Below are 20,286 nucleotides of genomic sequence, written 5' to 3' on the forward strand. Positions count from 1 at the left end.
ACTGTCGGTGACCCTTCACCCCTAAAACAAAAGGAGTCCTTCCTGAGCTGCTGCAAGAACAAAACTGCAAATTTGCACAGATCTCACAAGCATTGCTCGGATTGTGTTTCATACGAGCGTTTTTAGACCAGAAAAAAACCCGAACGTGTTGATTAAAGACGCTGAACGAGCTGTGATTTTTTTTATGTGTTGTGTCTTGAAAAGCGTCTTTTCTGTCGGCTCTCATGCTGAAGTGCTCATAATCTGCAAATAGATGGCTTGATTGTCTCTTCTTGTCTGTCAGCCGCCACTTCGAACCCCCCCCCCCCCCCCCCCAAACAAATCCCTTTCTGTCTCTCTTCCTGAGTTTGTGTCTGTCTTTCCTGTGTAAAGCATTTAGGGTCTGGGGATCATGGTTTTATTCGTGTAAGCAGTATGCCGCCTCACAGCTGGAATGCCAGGAATGCTCAGAAAAGTGGGCACAGCGTAGCAGCCTGATCTGACATCCCCTTTGATGTGATGAGAGGAGAAAGAACGAGTGTGAGAGAAGAAAGCAGCGAGAGAGAGAGAGAGAGCGAGAGAGAGAGTGTAACGGCACAAGGGAATATAATACATCCCAACAGGAATACATTAAAAACAAATGAGCCCTAAAAATCTATTCTGAATGTCTAGTTTTAGTCTTGAGGAAGCCCTGGGTGATCCTGGTGTGTTTATGTGTGTGTGTGTTAGTGAGCGGTTCAGATCTGGAGGGTTGCAGTTTGCCCAATTTTCACATCAGGACAATCTTCTGGTGTAAACTTCCTCCAATCCGCTCACACTCACTCATGTCAGCGCGCTCCCCGGCAGAAGAGTTGCCCGAAGTTTGTTGAAAGTTAGTTGCAAATGTACACATTTTAGATGTGAGTCAAATATTGTTTACAGAGCAGTTTCAGTGGGTTAAATTTCTGTTTGATCATGTTGTGATTAAAATACCTTCAGGAAGTTCTGTTTTTTAGAATAGGGTAAAAAAAAAAAAGTACATTTAGGTAATAATATATCCTTTATCATGGATATACTGTATATCTGATTGATTTCCTTCCTTAGAGAAAGTCTATGACTACTTAGTAGTGCACTGATTCACCACTGGGTTATGTTAACTGTGGATTCTTCACTGTAGTGAAGTGTGTTCACAAGAATGTGTCCATCTCTTAAAATCAGCTTAATTTCAATAGAATCTCTTGAGTCTGATTAAGAAATCCGAAATGCCCCACCTGAAACACGCCTCATGCTGTTTTGTTTACCAAAGTGTCGCATAATGAGTTGCCCCTTGCATAGCTTGAATTTCAGTCAGTTCTAAATCTTATGTGATAATAAAAGAAAGACTTTTACCCTCAGCTTCTTGTTCATAAATATGCCGTGTGAAATATTAAAAGTTGAAAAACAAAACAGGAAAAGGCATGCGCCCTGACTGGACCCTGACCTTCTCCTCTGGCGCCCCCCAGGGGGAGGGGGGACCACCACACACCTTCGGAACCTTTGGTTTGGATCTTTAGAGTTCTTTTGATTTACGAGTTCGTCGCTATATTGAATACACAAAGGTAAAAGACAACAGATGGGATCCAAACAGACTTTAAACATCGACTGAAATCACTTTTTATATTTACAAGTTTGGTCGTTGGGGGGGCGAGGGGGGGGGGTTGCTTACATGAACAAACATCACGGTGTATGACAGGGGCTGCATACTGTTGCCTTCGTTGCTGCACAAACAGATTAAAGTAGAACTTATTCAAAACAGTTCCAAGCGGGCGTGCTGCCACGTCTCAGCGAGGCGGCTGGGAGGGACACGCACACTCGCACGTTTCATGATGCGTGAGGAAGATTTCGTCGATGACCCAGCGGACTCGCGACCTCCTGTTGCGCTGATACAGACTCTTCTCTGGAGCGTACTTCAGCACCTGGAAGAGACGGAGGAGAGTCTGAGAGGGAGCGAATCTCTTCCTGGAGTTGTTGGTAGACTATGAATGGGCTGTGAGCAGTTATCTTTCTTGATGCCAATAAATTCAGTTTGAATATGAGAGAGAGAAGAAAAAAAAAAGAAAAAATCAAAGAACATCAGTCTTGACGAAACGCTACGGGAATCCTACTGAAAAGAGGAACGCTTCCCTCTGAGAGAAATCGCATGTGTCACAAGAACTTGACACTCAGGCAAGTGAAGGAAGTCAAAATAAAGATGAGGCAGGAAATACCGTGAGAAATGCTGTGGAACTAGAAGCCACAGAAAGCCCGTCCCTCTTCCTCCTTTTAATCATGACTGACTACACTGGAATCCACGCGTTATTTCATTTTTATTCAGACCTCCTTGTATGGTTCTGGGTAATTTGGAGCTGAAATGGTTCCCAGGAGGGAAACATCCAGGACACTTTGCCAAGAGACGTGGTGGTGCAGCATACACCGACAGAAAATGATTGCAAGTCAGAGACATTGCAACCAGGAAGGCACAACATTATTACTTGGTCAAAAACACACTAAGTACAGTCGTTCCATAAATCCATGTGAATGACTTTTACATACACGCATGCACATTCCCTGTGACCCTGCAAAGGATAAAGTGTTCGGGGAATAAATGGATGGACGAGACACATAAAACTAAATGAATAATGACTCAAATAGCTTCATTGTCAGTCATTAGTTTTGCGACCAGGATTTCCTGACATGATTGCGCAGAGTTACGACAGTGAATCAGAACTCCTGACGCTTCTTCAGTTCACCAGCAGTTCACATGCGACTACTGCGCCCCTGATTATAGCTATCGAGAGTGTTTCTGTTTTACTTGTAGTCACTAGTCCACAGTTACTCGGTGGGCTTAAACTGAATACGATTTTAGAAATAGAGTGTAAAAAGTCAGTATGATCGATGATGATTTATTTATGTTTTTTGGGGACTGCCTCCTGCTTCTTCAATAAACTCGTGAAAAGATGGCTCAACAGTTCCACTAAACTTTATTGTTTCTTTCCTGTTCAGTTTTGATTCGGACGCATTTTGAATGCTGTTTTGTATTTCTATGGCCAGGTGCTCCAGGGATGATCCCTTATTGATTCATAGACTTTTTCTTGTTTCATCAGGAGTTACGGAAACTCTTTTGTGGCGTTTCACTCATACAGACACAGACCTATATTCTAAAATGACACATAAATCAACTTTATTTGAAATCTGTTGAAATTTGTCTCGGCAGTTAGTAACACATTTATCTGCCGTGTGACAAATTCCCAGCACAAGTGTAATATTGCTTTACACCAACTTGAAATGACTCTGTTTACATTGACAATCTATAACCGTGGTTTAGGATTGATCTCACAGTGAGAATCAGGCGGTGCTCCACTAAAACCACCTTTGTTGCAGGTGGCGATATTGTTCACAGGTGTCACTTGCAGTGGAGAAAACAGAATGGAAAGTACACGTTGTTCAGCAACCGATGCAGTGAATTTGCTCTCTGAAGTGAGGTTGCTTATGATGTATGTCACAATTTGCTCGCAGTGTAACAATAGTGTGAGTAATGTTGTTTTTTTTAAAGCTTAAATCACTGGAAGAAACCAGTCGCAGGCACATGATTGCAGGCAAGTAGAAGAGAGGGAAATCTCTCTCTCTCTCTCTCTCTCTCACACACACACACACACACACACACACACACACACACACACACACACACACACACACACACACACACACACACACACACACACACACACACACACACACACACACACAGGCAATCCAAATCTCACTTTTGTTTAAATTCCTATTGTATGAATTTACCAGAGAGAGAGAGAGAGAGAGAGAGAGAGAGAGAGAGAGAGAGAGCCCTGCGGACCATGTTTCAATAATGAAGCTATGCAAGTACAAAGACACAAAGAGATGGAGGGAAGTGAAAGAAAAGAATGAATGACAGGCTTAAAGAACAAGAATGGTGCATTGCAAAGGGATAAATTGAAAATGGGAATTGGGAAGAATGAAGGGATGATGGAAGCCCACAGAGAGAAGAAGAGAGTGATAGAGCAAGGGAGGGAGAGGGAGGGAGAGAGAGAGAGAGAGAGAGCGAGAGAGGAAATAAGGGATGGAGAGGCAGAGGGAAACTGTGAGGCTGCTGGTGCATTGCTGCTTCATTGTTGATTCAGTGCCTGCCTCTGCACGCCCAATTTCTCCCTGCTTCTCCCCCTACGCCGCATCCGAATCTCTTTCTCTCCCTCACTCGTTCACTCACTCACTCTTGTACTCACACACTACTGTTTTGGAACCCTTTCGGTTATGCACCTAAAATGTGATGGACATTTCATGTTTGAAAAAAAGCTCCCGCATCACTTTGCTCCAACACATCTCTTAACGCGCGCCGGTAGCGCTTCATTTCAATAGACGCTGTCACATTAATGGAAAGGCCAGAGTGTGCAACAGTGAAGGCAGAGACATTTTGAATGCATGTCTTGTTCTGCTCTTTAGAAAGAAAAAAAATAAAATCATTAGTTTCTCATTTGAGCTATGATTCTCATGCACAAGAAAGTAAAATGTCCAAAACACGCAATGAGTAAGTCCATTTTAATCCCTGAGCTGCAGGCTATTTATTGAAATTTCCACTTGAAGAAACATCCACAAATGAAGTCAGTAACAGCTGCAAAACTGTGAGGACAAAATGAACAACTGTGGGCTGCATGAATGGATAACTCGGGGAAGCTTAAAAATAGTGTTCCTAATATATTCATGGCGATCCATGAAACTCCAGCGACAATTGACATTTTAACCGATTAAAACCCCAAATTACAGATTACGTGACAGGTGAAAAAATTGAGCTCGAACACATAATACGTAACTACCAGTCAAAATTTTATTTTTTTTTTTAAATCTAAAGTGAAAGGGTATTAAATGTGAAGCCACATGGACATGGACATGCGCAGTGAGTAATTCGAGTGTGACGTCATCGAGTGCAATCCAACATGGCGGCACCCTGCCTGTAGTACAAACTTTTCCGTCTGACGGAAGGAAAAAACAAAACAAAACAAAATAACAAAAGGGAAATTAAGATCACAAACAACGCTGGAAGAAGAAACGATCGAAGATCTTCAAGCTTACTTGGACGAGTGCTACGACCGTCTCGTCATGCCTAAAACACCTCAAGCCGCGTCATCTAAAAGAAGCCGGCCGGAGAGCTCTTCACCCATGAGTTCCCCGCCGTCCAAACAATTCGAGGACATCCTGGACAGCATTAACACCAAGCTGTCCAGCTTCGATGCCCGGCTCGCCCTGGTCGAGGTGCTCCACCGCGAGTTTCAGGCTCTCCGGGACTCGCTGGAATTCAGTCAGCGGCAGGTGGTGGAACTGACCGCTGAGAACCAGGGACTTCGGGACGAGGTGAAGTCACTCAATAAAGGACTGACCGGGCTGACGCAGGACAACAAGAAGATGAAGGAGTCCATCCTCGATCTTCAGAGTCGGAGCATGCGGGACAACCTCGTCTTCGCGGGTCTGCCGGAGCGGGCGGAAGAAGACACCGAGGCGTCGCTGCGGGACTTCATGCAGGTAAGTCTGAAGCTTCCAGCCGACACCGTGAGCAAGATCACCTTCGCCCGCGTCCACCGCCTGGGAGGAAGACGGCAGGACAACCAGCGCCCGCGGCCCATCGTCGCCAAGTTTGAACATTTCAAACAGAAAGAGCTGGTGAAGAGTCGCGGCAGGGAACTACGAGGGACGGACTTCAGTGTCAACGACCAGTTCCCGAAGGAGATCCTGGACCGCCGCCGCCTGCTTTTTCCGGTAAGAAGGAAGTTAATCGCTGAGGGATCCCGGGCCGTCATCACCGTGGACAGGCTCTACGTCAACGGCCAGCTGTTCCGAGACCCCGCTGTCACTCCCTGGCTCTACTGATGGTCCTCACAAGCTGAGTATGACCACTCTAACACACACACATCACAGGTTTACTCAGGTCCAGGTAAGAGTTTAACTGTAACATCAGTAAACATCATGAACAACGTATATTAAAGCGAAGCTAATTAATATTACATCATTAATGTACACGATGTTTGCTATATTGCGGTAGTAATAATTATTATGGACTTGCACTGTCAGCACTGGGATATTAAAAAAAAAAAAAAAAAAAAAAAAAAGCACTGGGATATAATAAAAAAAAAAAAAAAAAAAAGCACTCGTTACGTCACCGCTAAATGTCACCTATGGGTTTGAATTGGTTCTTTTTCTGTTTTTGGTTTCTCACTTTTCTTTTCTATTTCCACCCCCCCTCCCTTGTTTTGATAACAATACACTTCCACTGTTTTCACCACATTAAAACCTCAACATCACAATCCAACTGTCACCATATCACACACTCATATACTGACAGACACACACTACTACGTTTGAATAGCCAGTCAGACTTAGGGATCCTAAGTACACACGCACAGATACATGCATCCACACACACTCACACACACACACATGCGGACAGACACATACAAAGATGCACGCATGCACACACGCACACAAACGCATGCACCTAGTCGAACACACATGCGGACACATATACACGCACACACTCACGCATGCACACACACACACACACACAAACACACCCGTACACGCACGCGGACACACAGACACACACACACCCACATATACAGCATTAGAGAACCCACCTAGAAGATGAGTGTAGCTAGAAACACGCTCAGGTTTGTCACCTGGAATGTACGAGGAATGGGCACGCAAATAAAATGACAAAAAGTTTTTGAACACTTAAACAAACTACAGGCAGACATTGTCTTGCTACAAGAGACACACACACCTACAACAGGACATCACAAATTGATATCACCACAATTCCCTCACACATACTCAGCTTGTTTTAACTCCAAGCAGAGGGGCGTAGCTATATTAATCAACAATAAAATACAATTCTCGTGTAAAGACACAATCACAGATCCAGAGGGAAGATTTATAATTATTCACATCTCTCTTCAGAACATAGAGATGTGTATCGCAAACATCTATGGCCCAAATGTTGATGACCCCTCCTTCTATCATAATTTCTTCACCACCCTCTCAACACACTCTGACAAAACACTGATAGTGGGAGGAGACCTCAACATCGCCTTCAATCAACAAGTAGACAGAGTTAGTAAAGCAGCAAACACCCGACACTGGGAATCTACAGACATAGTCCAGCAGTACATGAGTGACTATGGTCTTTGCGACGCCTGGCGCACCTCTCATCCCACTCTTAAAGAGTACACCTTCTACTCAGCAGTGCACCAATCTTATTCGCGCTTAGATTACTTTCTGGTGAGTAAATCAGTGATTAAAGACATCTTGGACACACAGATTCACCCCATTACTATCAGTGACCATGCACCTGTCACTATGACAGTTACTAATAGAACAATCACCCCTCCTATTAGACAGTGGAGATTTAACACGTCACTGCTTAAGGATCCAGATTTCCTCACATTCTTTAAAAAACAATGGACAATCTTTTTAGAAACAAATGACCTGCCTGGTGTCTCTCCCTGTGTCCTCTGGGAGACGGCTAAAGTTGTCATGAGAGGTAAAATCATTTCTTACTCCTCATACAAGACCAAAAGAGAAAAAAAAAAGGAGAAAGAACTGGAAGATAAAATCAAAACCATGGAAACAGCTCATGCTGCCTGCAAAGACGACAGCCTATTAATGGAACTAAGAAAATTTAAAATAGAGTTGAACAAAATAATTGAACATAAAACACAATTTCAACTGCAGAGACTACGCTGGGAGAACTTTGAACATGGTAATAAATCCAGCAAACTTTTAGCCAATCAGTTAAAACGAAATAAAGAAAAATGTACAATCCCCTCAGTCCAAACTCAAAATGGTAAAATCACTTTTAACCCACAAGAAATAAACAATACTTTCAGAGAATTCTACAAAAAACTTTACTCTTCACAAATTGACCCTTCACAATCTGAAATAGAGAGCTTTCTGAGCACAGTCGACCTCCCAAAATTAAAAGAAGAACAGATCCAAGGTCTAGAAGCTTCCATCTCAGTAGAAGAACTGCAGGAAGCTCTCCAGCACATGCCTGATGGTAAAGCTCCAGGACCTGATGGATACCCCACTGAATTTTACAAAGAATTATGGTCTTTACTCTCACCTATTTTTTTCAGAATAATTGAGGAAATTAAAGAATCTTCAACTCTCCCCCAACATATGAACTGTGCAAATATCAGTCTTCTTCTAAAACCGGATAAAGATCCCACACTACCATCTAGCTATCGGCCGATATCACTAATCAATGTAGATCTTAAAATAATTAGTAAAACATTAGCAAGCAGACTGGAAAAAATCACACCCCACATCATACACCCAGATCAAACTGGGTTTATTAAAGGACGACACTCCACTAATAATACACGTAGATTAATTAATCTTATAGACCACTGCCACCACAATAAACAAAAAGCCATTATCACCTCCTTAGATGCAGAAAAAGCCTTTGATAGGGTAAATTGGAAATTTCTACTTGCTACACTACGGAAATTTGGATTTAGAGAATATTACCTCTCCTGGATAAAAATACTGTATACCTCACCCAGTGCCTGTGTTAAAACCAATGACCAAATGTCCTCAAGGTTCAATCTTGAGAGAGGCACCCGACAGGGGTGTCCACTCTCACCATCTCTCTTTGCAATTTTCATCGAACCACTAGCAGCAGCCATCAGACAGAATAATAACATAAAAGGAATACGAACAGCAAATATAACACATAAAATATGTCTCTATGCGGATGATGTGCTAATTTTCCTGCAAAACGCACAGACCTCTCTTCCAGAAACAATAGGGTTGATAGACAGATTCTCCTCAATCTCAGAATATTCTATAAATTGGAACAAATCAGTAGTCTTGCCTATCAACTCTACATTTCAGCAGACACCGAACACCCCACTAAAACCAGGGAACATCAAATATCTCGGCATTAACGTCTCAGCCAAACTCTCAGACTTGGTACACTTAAACTACACCCCCCTTATTAAAGCAATAGAGGAGGACCTCACTCGATGGAGGACACTCCCAATTTCACTTATGGGGAGAGTAGCAACAATCAAAATGATGATCTTGCCTAAAATTAACTACATCTTCTCAATGATCCCAGCAAAACCACCAAAAACCTGGTTTAACACTCTTGATTCTCATGTCTCAAAATTCTTATGGAAAAATAAACCATCACGTATAAGTTTAAAAACACTCCAGAACACCAAGGACCAAGGTGGTTTAGAACTCCCAAATTTTTATAATTATTATCTGGCCAATAAACTACTTTATGTTGTAAAATGGATCAATCAGAAACCCCTAGATGAAGGCTGGCTAGACGTTGAAAAAACATTCTGTGAAGATCTCCAAGTCAGAGATCTTCCCTTCTTCAGTCCTGTCATCAAAAAGCACAGCTGCTTCAAAAGCATCAATATAAACACGTCGCTGACAGCTTGGTGGGAATTTCTTAAAATAAATGGATCTACACTCATTCCCTGCAAACTCACACCCATCTGGAACAATCCCGACATCCTGCAAAGAAAAAAACCAATAAACTTCCCAAGATGGCAAAATAAAGGAATAAGACACTTAGAACAACTTATCTCCAATAACTCTTTTATTCCATTTAATGAGCTAATAGAAACATATGATATCAGTCAAAACAACTATCTGGAATATCTTCAGCTTAAGTCAATAATACAAACTAAGTTCAAACTAGAACAGATTAACTTGAACTTACCTCAGACAGTGACAAACCTCCTGAAGATCTCAGCACCTAAACCTCTTTCTAAAATTATCTCAATCGTGTCAGGTTCAAATATCTCAATATCCCTTCCCACGTTCAAATGGGAAGAAGATCTCAACATCAACAGAGACCCAACGTTTTGGTCAGAAATCTGTACAAATACATTCAAAATGAGCAAAAACCCCAATATACAGCTCATACAATACAAGATCCTTCACAGAGTTCATTACACGGGACAAAGGATGTTCAAGATGGGGCTCACTCCCACTAACATATGTTCAAACTGCACAGGTGATCTCCCAGATACCTATCTACACGCACTTTGGCTGTGTACGCCAGTCCAAACCTTCTGGCAAAAGATTTGTGAAGATTTATCGTTATGCCTGGGCCACCCTATTCCAGTCTCACCTTCACTTTGCTTGTTAGGAGATCTCACAGAAATTAAAAGAGAAAAAAATGAGTCCTGCTGCTCCTGGTTTCCCTAAGCGTCGCAAAAAAGGCGATCCTCATGAACTGGAAATCCAAAAGTAATTTGAATATAAAGTTATTTAAAAACTTACTTCTAGACCACATCACATTGGAGAGAATGTCTGCTTGTAGGAAAAATCATTTGACACAATTTGAGTCCACATGGTCCCCAATAATTAAATACACCATGTAGCCCTGTGGGGGGGGGGGGGGTAGTGGCTCCACCCCGGGGCTCTGGGGACCGTCCGTGGCTGGGGCGTCGTGGCTTTGGTGGTTGGTGGCTCTGTGGGCTCGGGGGTGTCCTAGCGTCTATGCTGGGGGGCTACGGCCTGGCCTGGGGAGTCCTGGGCGGGGGTGTGGGGGGGGCTCTGCTCTGGGCCGGGGTCGGGCCCGCTGGGGTGGGATGGGGGGGCTGGGCGTCGGGCCCCGGCTGGGCTGTCGACTGGGGGGGGGTTGGGGGCGGGTTGTCCGGGCCCTGGGGGTGCGGGGCCTCCCCCTTCCCGGTGGGGGTGCCCGCTGCGGCGCTGGGGGTGGGTCCTCCCTCTGGCCCCCTCCCCCGGTGGGGCGGGTTGGCCCCTGCTGCCGCGCTCCGGGTCTGCCTCATTCCCGGATTGGGGGGGGCGGGGGACGGGGGGGGGCTCCGGGTTCTGGATGGACGGTTAACTGAGAGTGACCTCCAGGGCCTGATAGGGGTGTGCGTGTGCGTGTGCGTGTGCGTGTGTGTGTGGGTTGGGGTGTGTGGGTTGGGGTGTGGGGCTGTGTGGAGTGGGCGAATGAGGGGGGTTGCCCTGGCCACTGGGTGCTGGGCTCGCACTGGGCCCTGCGGGTCTCGGACTCTGCTGTCTGGCCGTTGGGTGGGGTGGGGGCTCCCTGCCCGGGTCCCCTTGCGGCGCCTTGTTTGGGGGGGTGTGGCCCCCCGGGTCCTAGGCCGGCCGCTCGGGGGGTGGGGTGGGGCAGCGCGGGGGGTCCAGCTGGGCCAAGGTCCTAGCGACGGGGGGACCCCCTCCCTCAGAACCCTCCCTGCCTTACCTCACCTTATATTACCCCACAATAGGGAACAGTGGGGCGGTGCCTAGGTGGGGGGTCCAGGCTACTTAATTGCGGTCTGGGTCCTCCCCCGACTTTGCACCACCCACAATTTTAACCACACTTAGTCATGCAGGGTCTTGAGGGGGTAAGCCGCTTTCGGGGTTCTGCCGCTTGTCAGCGGTAGAACGCCCGGGCCCCGCTACCCCCCAATTTTAAACCGCACCATAGACACACACATTGCATCCACCTTTTCAAAACACAAAAACACACCCTTACATACATCCAACACACATATAGGGCAGGGGAAGGGCGGGAGACGTGGCTCCCCCCAGCACCTCCCGCTGGGGTCCCGCCCCGGCCCGGGGTGAGTGCGGCTGGAGTGCGGGGGGCGCGCTCCCTCGGGCGTGGCGCTTGTGGGGGGGCTGGGGTGCGGTGCTCCTTCTCCACTTGCTGTTGGATTGGTGGAGGTTGGGATACCGCGGTGGCCGGGAGGGGGCCCGGCCGGCGGCCTGAGGGTGCGAGAGTCATCACTCCCCCCCCCGTTCCGTGTGTGTGTGTGTGTGTGTGTGTGTGTGTGCGGGGTGGGTCATGGGTTGGGTTTCCCAATCAAGACCCGGGGGGAGGGGTTATGGGGCGGGTGGAATATGAGGCTCCTGGGGGTGTAGAGTTGACTGTTCTCCGACCGGGGCCTGCGCCGGACTTCGCTTTCCTGGGTCTGGGGGCGGGGCTGGTCCGGGGCGCGGCGGCTGGGGCCGTCTCTGCCTTGCCGGGTTGGGGGGGGCGGTGGGTGGGCCTGTTCCCGGGGGTGCGGTGGGACTCGCCGCCGGGGTTGGGGGGGCTCTCGGCCCGCTCGGCCCGGGGGCCCTGCTCCGGCCTTTTCTCGGCTTGGCGGCTTGGGTCGGGGCCTGGGGCCCTGTGCCCTTTGTCCTTCTCTTGTGGGCCCCTCTTGCCTGGGGGGGTTTCCTCTCTGCATTCTCCGTCGGGTGCTTTTTGGGCGGGGGCGGGGCTCTCTGGGGTGGTTCGCTGGGGTCTCCCCGGGCCTGGGGAGCTTCTGTCTGCCGGGGTGGCGGTGTCCGGGCGCGGTGGCCTCGGACCCCGGGGTGTCACCACGGGTCCCCCCCACAACAGTTCCGGCCACACCCAGTGGACAAGCCACACACACTTACACACACATACACGCACACACACACACACACACACACACTTTCACTCCTCACGAAAGGTGCCTCTGAAGTTGCTTGTTGTCTGTCATCATTTGCTCAAACTTTAAAAATCATGTTCCTCTTTTGTTGTTGCCTCTTTGTTATTTCATGTTCCTGCTTCACGTTACTGTCTAGATAGAGCTGCTCAGGCTGGTTAAATCTAGGAAATCATCTTACTGTCTAGATAGAGCTGCTCAGGCTGGTTCAATCTAATAACAGTTGGAAAGTATTTGGATGAGTGTGATTATTGCAAATAATATATGTAGCACAACAAGGACATTGTATGTTATCCCCTTCCCCCCTCCCCCCTCCCCCCTCCCCCCTCGACTTTCTTCTCTCTCTTCTCTTCTCTCTCTCTTTGTGCGTTCCCCCCCGGTCGTGAAGAGAGGAAAAAAGAGAAAAAGAAAAGATAAAAGAAGAGAAGAAGAAAAAAAAAGAAGAAGAAAAAAAAAAAAAAAATGTGAAGCCACAAAATTGAAACATCAAAATAAATCATGCATTAATTATTATTGTAGCAGCATTTAATGTATGTGGCATTTAAAAATCTTCAAATAAAAATGCACCAACATTTGCTAAGGTCCAACAGAATGGACCTTCAGGATTTGAGAAATTCCCTAACAAATATGATATTGTTACAGAATAAAATGTGTTTGTGGGTCCATTGCTCAGCTTCCTGTTCTGCCCTCACATTGGATTTCAATTAAGACGTCAGGTGCAGAATAGGTTTTGAAATGGCAGATAACTGTGAAAACCCTCATAGGCTTTAATATAATTACTTTCCAAATCACTCCAGTTCTCCGCCAGTGACAAAGCGCCCTCTCCCACACAAGGTGCTAAATATCACCAACCGTAATGGGGAAATTTACATAATAGAGACCAACATTTGAAAAGCCATTACTAATCAGAGGGAGCAAGTTGTCAATATTCTGTACTTTCACTTTTCACTAGATGTGTTTGGTTTGCTTGTATTAAATGTAATCCTACTATGACTATGCCTGGATTATTTAGATGTTATGACTATAGAAGTGTAAAAAGAAAAAAAAAGTGCAATGACGATTACTTCTGCCCTTTTAACCTTCATTTCTGTCTTCAATTTCTAGATATCAAAGCCTTTATAAAACATCAAGGAGCCATTGTTTATGAGATTCATGGAAAATCCTATTACAACATGAATATAATGGTATGTATTTTCACTTAGATTTGATGTGAGTCGCACAAAAAGGTCGAGTTAGTATGGCACTCATGAGCTGCTACTGGGTTGAAGTCCTTTTGGCTTCAGTTCTGTCAAAAGTTTTTATGGCACGGACTCAACAATGTTCTGGAAAGACTCCCCAGAGGTCTTTTTCCAAATTGACGTGACAGCGGAACTGCATATCCGTGTCCTGCACGTCCATGATTAAGAACCTGTGATTTCTCAACGTCTCATTGAATTGTTTTGGTAACTTTGGAGGGAATTTGAGTTTTGGGAATCCTGTTGATTGATGTTCAATGTGTTTACAATTATTTATGGTTGATCCTAAATTTTCATCTGGAAGTGTCCGTCGCTCTAATCTTCAGTCAGAGGTGTCTCCCATGGACAATCCTGCCAAATCCCCCCAAAAAAACACTTTAAACTAAAAAGGCAGACAGTGTTCATGCTAGATATAAAAACCCACCTCGTGTAGTTTGAGTGTTGTTTTGGAGGCCTGACAGGTGCAGCCATTATTCCAGTTGTCGGTGCCGCAGCCGCAGTTGCCCCCGCAGCGTTTGACCAGCAGACATCGAGGGAAGAAGACAGCGTTGGTGGTCCTCAGCTCCTCGCGCAGGTTCAAAGAGTAATTGCGGGGAGTACAGCTGTACCGCTTGACGTCGTCGTAGAGGCGGTTCAGATCCACTGGACAGTGGGAGAGACGAGACAGAATAGTCATTTGAGGCTGTTAGACTGACTCTTTTTTTTTTTTTTGCAATTTTTTTAGGGATAGAGATTTTACGATTAGTAGCAGGTTTTATCCAGCTGCAGCAGTAACGTGGTGAAGAGGGAGCTGAGCAAGAAAGTTAAAATCTGTTTGTTGGTCGGTCTACCTACTCACACTCACTTATGGGCTTATGGGTTAGGGGTTAGGGTTAGCTACTCACACTCACTTATGGGCTTATGAACTTCAGGTCATGACTGAAAAAAGGATATCTGGGTGTTTTTATATTGCCAGTATAACTTCATATAGAGTAAGCAGGTGGGGTTGACGAATAGATGAATATCGAATACAAAACAACACAATGGAACATTTTTCCAGCCAATGAAGGATGAGACAGAAAAAAGCAGCTCAGTGATTGTTAATCTATTGATTCAGAGCATAATAGAAGAGTGTCACAAAGTGACAGATAACGGACTAAGATGAGAGGAAGCTAAATAGGGCGAGGCGGCTTTGATTCACAGTAAAATGTGCGTGATGTTGTTGTGACTGACAATGGTTCTGAGGTGGAGAAACCATTACGAGCTCTGCGGACAATAGGGCAATGACAGTTAACCGTTGAGATGAAAGGACATGTGGAAGAAAGAAACACAAAGAGAGGATAAAAAAAAAAAAAGAAATAGAAAAAAAGCAAGCAGTGGCCATTAACTGACAGGAAACTGAATGTATTGATTACAGGCTTTCTCCGTGTCATAACTCTACAGAAAGAATGACCTTGTTTACGAGGCCCGTTGCGATCCGTTCAAAAGTAATTACAGGAAAATCAAACATTTGACATGCAAAAGGGGGAAGATGGACGAAGGTGATTGTCCAGAAAGACCGAAGACCAGAATTGGGTTCTGGATTAACCTTCTGATGACTACAATGACTGGATTTAATTACGATTTTATGGCTGTAGAATTGCGATTTGTAGTGTTTAAGCCTCTTTTTTCACATTTGAATCTTGTCTGTGATGACATGGTCATGCTATTGCAGTCTAGAGAATACAGGAGTGAAAGGGTTAAATGTGGCTTATGTTTTTATACATTTTCCAAAATATGTCACATATGTAGTCTTGTTTTTTCACCCCAAAAAAAGTTTGGGGTCAGACTGCAGCTGGCAAACATCTTTTGATTCCGCTGAGTGCCTGTGATTGATTTCCATAAATTGTGGAATTTGTGGCGTAAACCTCATGAATATTGCTCTCATATTCATGGGCCGATGAAGTGAAAGAGGAAAACTAACACTGCATCGCTGCAAAATACATACAGTGGGGCGTTTATATTACCTCTGGAAAGCACACCAGATGGACCACAGGTAGTTTGAATGATGGATGAGAGAAAATTAAAAAGAAAGACGTGCAAAGACGAAGAGAAAAGATGAAAGAAAAGGGATCCACAATCAGTGACAGGCTGGCTGCTCTCTGATTGCACTCATCAGCAGGATAATGATCAACACACTATCTCTACCAAAGGGTGGCAATTACCCTACTAAATTGGGATTTAACCTGATATACTGTGTACAGCAGATTAAACATACAGTGTTTAAAAATGTGAAGTGAATGAAAATGAAAGCAGGAAGGTGAAGACCGTATTCACAAGCTGCTATAATCATAGCAGCACATTATCTCGCTTGTACCTTTTGTTCTCTGCAAATGTTTCTGTTCCTCTAAAGTGGCAACTTCGGCCATTAACGCGATTGTATTGTGTTGTGACCAAGGTCTAACGAACTAATAATATTTTATTAGTGCCAATTTGCCATTTGTAGCATTTTATCAACTTTAGGGGCGCTGGAGTCCGTCCGCACTGACTGTGGATGAGGACACTCTGGACAGGTCACCAGTTGTTTGTATTATTTTTTGATTAAAGTTTCAGTTTGTGGCTCTCCTCTTTGAGTTTAAAGAAAATAGTTATGCACCTTGTTGCTAACTTTTGATACATTCGTAGAGCCTAATTGGATCATAGTTTCTTAATAACATAGACTCTCGACCGCTGAAACAACGGAGCCTAACATTGCTGTTTACATGGACGTTTTCATGAAATAAAAAAATGTCAATCTTAAGGCATAGAGGCAAAGAGTAACTTTTCAAAATACGCATATGCATTCCAACTGTCCTATACATTGATCCTCAATGTCTTTTGATCTGTATCAGGGCTGCTGAAGCTTATTCTAGCACACTATTGGTAAAGAACAGGGCTCACTCAGAATAGATTACCAGGCCAGACCAGGCCAGACAGAGATTCAAGTTATGTGTGATATTGTACATGTAGTATGTTTCTGTAATAAGACCGGCATCTTCTGAAACTGATGGCTTGCTCATAAATCAGTCGAGACACGTGCTTGTCATGCTGATTTATAAAACTCGCCCTCCTTGTCCTTCAATTTTTTTCACATTCAAATCCTCACAGCATAACTCTTCTCGTGCTGGTTAGATGCGTCTCATTTCAAACTCTAAAGCTTTATTGACACAACTTTATAATGTTAACAAGGTTTGCGTACACTGAAAGGAAATTCAGTCCCTAAAATGTGTGTTTTAATAAAGTAATTAATTTTCTGGAAAGTACAGGGAGGAGGCAGTGAACTAATCACACAAAGGAGCAGCTTGAGCATTCAAATCCCATGAGACTCACCATTTAGGCAGTGATGGTGGACTCAACCTGTTTGGTCAGAATAAACTGCACTGCAGAGAGGAACAATCTGTAGCCGAGGAGCGTGCACACCGCGAGTATCGCTTTCAACTCATCGCTCTGTTCAGCAATTGATTTTCTTTTGCGTATCATGGGTCGGCTCTCCCTTTAGGGACTGCTGGAGTTCCTCCAAACCTTGCGGATGAACTCGGAATCATCTAGTCATAGGAACCGGACAAAAGTAGTAACTCGGTTTATAACCGATGTTGGTCCATTTTCCCCCGCAACACAAAGTCCATAAAGCAACTTTAGACAACTTGAGTGAGAAATGAGACGAGCATTTCATTTGAAGCAAAGATGATTTTTTTTTTAATTCTTAATTTTTTTTTTTTAGGGAAACCAGATTTTCCACTTCATTAGGCACAATAGGCTTTTACAGTTCAATACAAGCAAATGCGACTTGTAAAAATCAATATTGGCAGTTAACTGGAGCCTTGCATCTCAGTGAGATCGGGTTCCATCTAGATCAAGTGACCACTGCCTTGGAGCTTTGCCTCAGCAGGATAACAAGGGAAACCAGTCACGCAACAGAAGGTCCCTAGAAATCGCTTGTACGGGTTGAAAGTGTAACGCCGACAAATCTGTTTCACGGACTACATTGTGTCAGGGTGGGAGGGGGATCGAGAGAAACGAAAGAGCTGTGGGGGTTCGACAGAAAACCGAGTCACTACGGACGATCAATAAGCAATTGTTCACCAAAACTAATCTTTGCCATGGGGGTTTCCATTCATGTCATGTGTTGGAGGACCAATGAACAAGGAACAAGGATTAGAAGATATCAGGCTTTTTCACACGTAAACCATGATGACATGTCTCAGCCAGCTGAATGGCTCCTCGCTTCCAACATCTCCTGTCTTCAGGGCTCTGATAAGAGCATTCCAGTTTCCCTCTGAACTAATTCCCAGTTAGTTTGGGGGAATATCTAAAGCTCGATATATTTAGCAGGTTCCAAGTGTTTTAGCCATGTTGGCTGGGTCAGCGGTTTTAGCAGTTTTTTCAGCTGCCATGGCATTTAAATTTTTTAGCTGTTTTAACCATTAGTGATTTTAGCTGGTTGAGCAGTTTTTGCCATTTCAGTCATAACTGTTTCATTCTGGCTGAGCTTCTCTAATTTGTCTTTAAAAGTGTGACTGCGATGTATGAAATGCTCAATTTGTACCTGAAGATCTTCTTTATTTTAATTCATTTATCGTTAGTTTACCAAAAAGTGCAGCTGGAAATTCAACACTGATCACCTGTTGTGGGCTGGTCTCATTGAAACACATGAACCAAACTTTTGCGTTGAAAAACTGTTCTGCCTTTTTTTTTTTTGATTCAAATCTATTCGAAAAAAAAATTGCCTGCTGGGCAGAACAATTGAAAATAAACAACAAACATTTATTTCCACATCACTTTGTTACACTCTTGTTTCCATTGGTGTAATATTCCTTCTCATGTTGTCCTGCTTGTTGTGTCTTACTTAAATTGGTTGCTCTGTTTTTGTCCAGGTCTCTAGTTGCGGCTGGCCTGTCTCTGTTCACCGCTTGTCTAGTTGCTGTGTCGTACATATAACTTTGATTTACGAATGGTTCAACATAATTAAAGATGGGTCATGTGGGTCCTTTGCATAACAAGTGTGGCCTGTCAGTATGATGAGAGTGTTATAGCAAACAGAATATGGCAAAAGCAACAATGTTTATCTGAATTCCTGGTCCTAAAGTTTTTAAAGAAGGGGTTTATTTCAGAATTGGTTATCATAATGCCTCATGTTCCTCCTGTGGTACTCCAACAGTCCATGGACGGATGGATGGGCTGTAGTTTATACTGTAGTGGGATTGTTTTCCAATTGTTAGACCACATCATGTAAAGAAAGGGAATCATGCAGCTTTAATAACTTGAATGCTGATGCTGTATGGTGGGTTAAATGTAAAGCAATGCATGAACTTCATGGTTGGTGAAACTTGAATGTGGTTTCAATAAAACCGCAGCAGAGTGCGCATGAAAATCAGAGCTGTTTCTCTTAGTCAGCTTCTTTTGTTGTGCACCCGGGTTAAGACAGCCGTCGTCACACATCCACACATAGATCAAATGGACAGAACAATTGCACTAAGTTTAAATTGAATTAATCCAAATCACACAAGTGTATAAGGCACAGCCTTGCCATATGTCCTGCTGTTATTGTAAAGCTTCTTGTTGGAAATTGAAGGATTCTTTTTCTTTTTGTGTGAAGACACTCTTGGAAATGTAATGTGTTTACCACTAAGTCTCATTAGCCAATCAGGTAAACTATAGCTTTCTGTGCAGAGCAGTGTAAAACACTGGCAGTGAGACAGCATGGGCTGACTGATTGAGGCAAAGCTCTGTGCTATTAACTTCCCCACAGAGAAAAAAATCTAATAGAGGACGAAAAGGAGAATTTGATCATTTGCTTCGGCAATACAAAGAGAGGTGAAGGTAGGAGGCATGGTATTTATATCAAGTGGCTTGATTATAGCTATCCTCTAAGTGGTAAAATTGTCCCTATTTGCTGTCTTTTCTGGGCTTTTTTTGTTATTTGGGAAGCGGACAAGACTATAAAACATGGAAAAATATAGGGCAAATTAAGGCTGGGCTGCAATTGTAACCATTTTGGGATCCTGTCTCAGAGACAGTTGACGTCAGACGAAATGAAAAGTCCATTATCTATATCTGTGCGTGTATTAGCTGGTTCAATGAGGACAAATGATTTGAATAGTGTACGTTGCTCATTAATTTTGTGTAGATTAAGGTTGTCACTTGGAAAATCACTTTACACCGTGTGTAATATTCAACAAAAAGTGCCTAAAATTAATATAATTATCATTATCTAAAATCTGATATAACCTATTATTTACACATGATGATAAGCATGTCATGGCCAACTTAATATTCCATCGTGCAACAAACATAGCTTATTTTGGGGGGAAATGAAGACAAAACATAAAATACTAATTCAAAAAAACTATTGTTTCCCTAAACAATTACATTGATTAATGCTGAAACTCATGTAACTACCTCATTGATTTAAGATGCAATTCAATTGAAGGAAAGATCAAGCAATCCCACTGGGCGATTGAGAGCAGTGGTTCTATTCACCCCCCCTACAGGCACTGGAGTTCTTAGTGGGGGCCAAAGACTTTGCCTTCACTGAGTTTGTCATAATTAGATTTGGTCATGTCAAAGAAAATCACAATAAGAGACTTTTTAGAATTCAAAGCACACCTGGCAGGCTG

At 44.0% G+C, this 20,286-nt stretch overlaps 1 protein-coding gene across 1 annotated transcript in view; it reads right to left on the reverse strand.

Annotated features, from left to right (window-relative positions):
• Nucleotides 1–1,572: 1,572 nt before the first annotated feature.
• pdgfd (platelet derived growth factor d) overlaps nt 1,573–20,286 on the reverse strand; it is a 69,668-nt gene continuing 50,954 nt past the window's right edge. The window contains exons 6-7 of the mRNA XM_080459852.1: nt 14,097–14,314; nt 1,573–1,913 (exon numbers count right to left, since the gene is read on the reverse strand). Of these exons, the coding sequence (XP_080315978.1) occupies nt 1,779–1,913; nt 14,097–14,314 (353 nt within the window). The 3' untranslated portion in view covers nt 1,573–1,778. The remainder of the gene's footprint in view (nt 1,914–14,096; nt 14,315–20,286) is intronic.

The sequence above is a fragment of the Lipophrys pholis genome (assembly GCF_963383615.2).
Source record: "Lipophrys pholis genome assembly, chromosome: 3".
NCBI lineage: Eukaryota > Metazoa > Chordata > Actinopteri > Blenniiformes > Blenniidae > Lipophrys > Lipophrys pholis.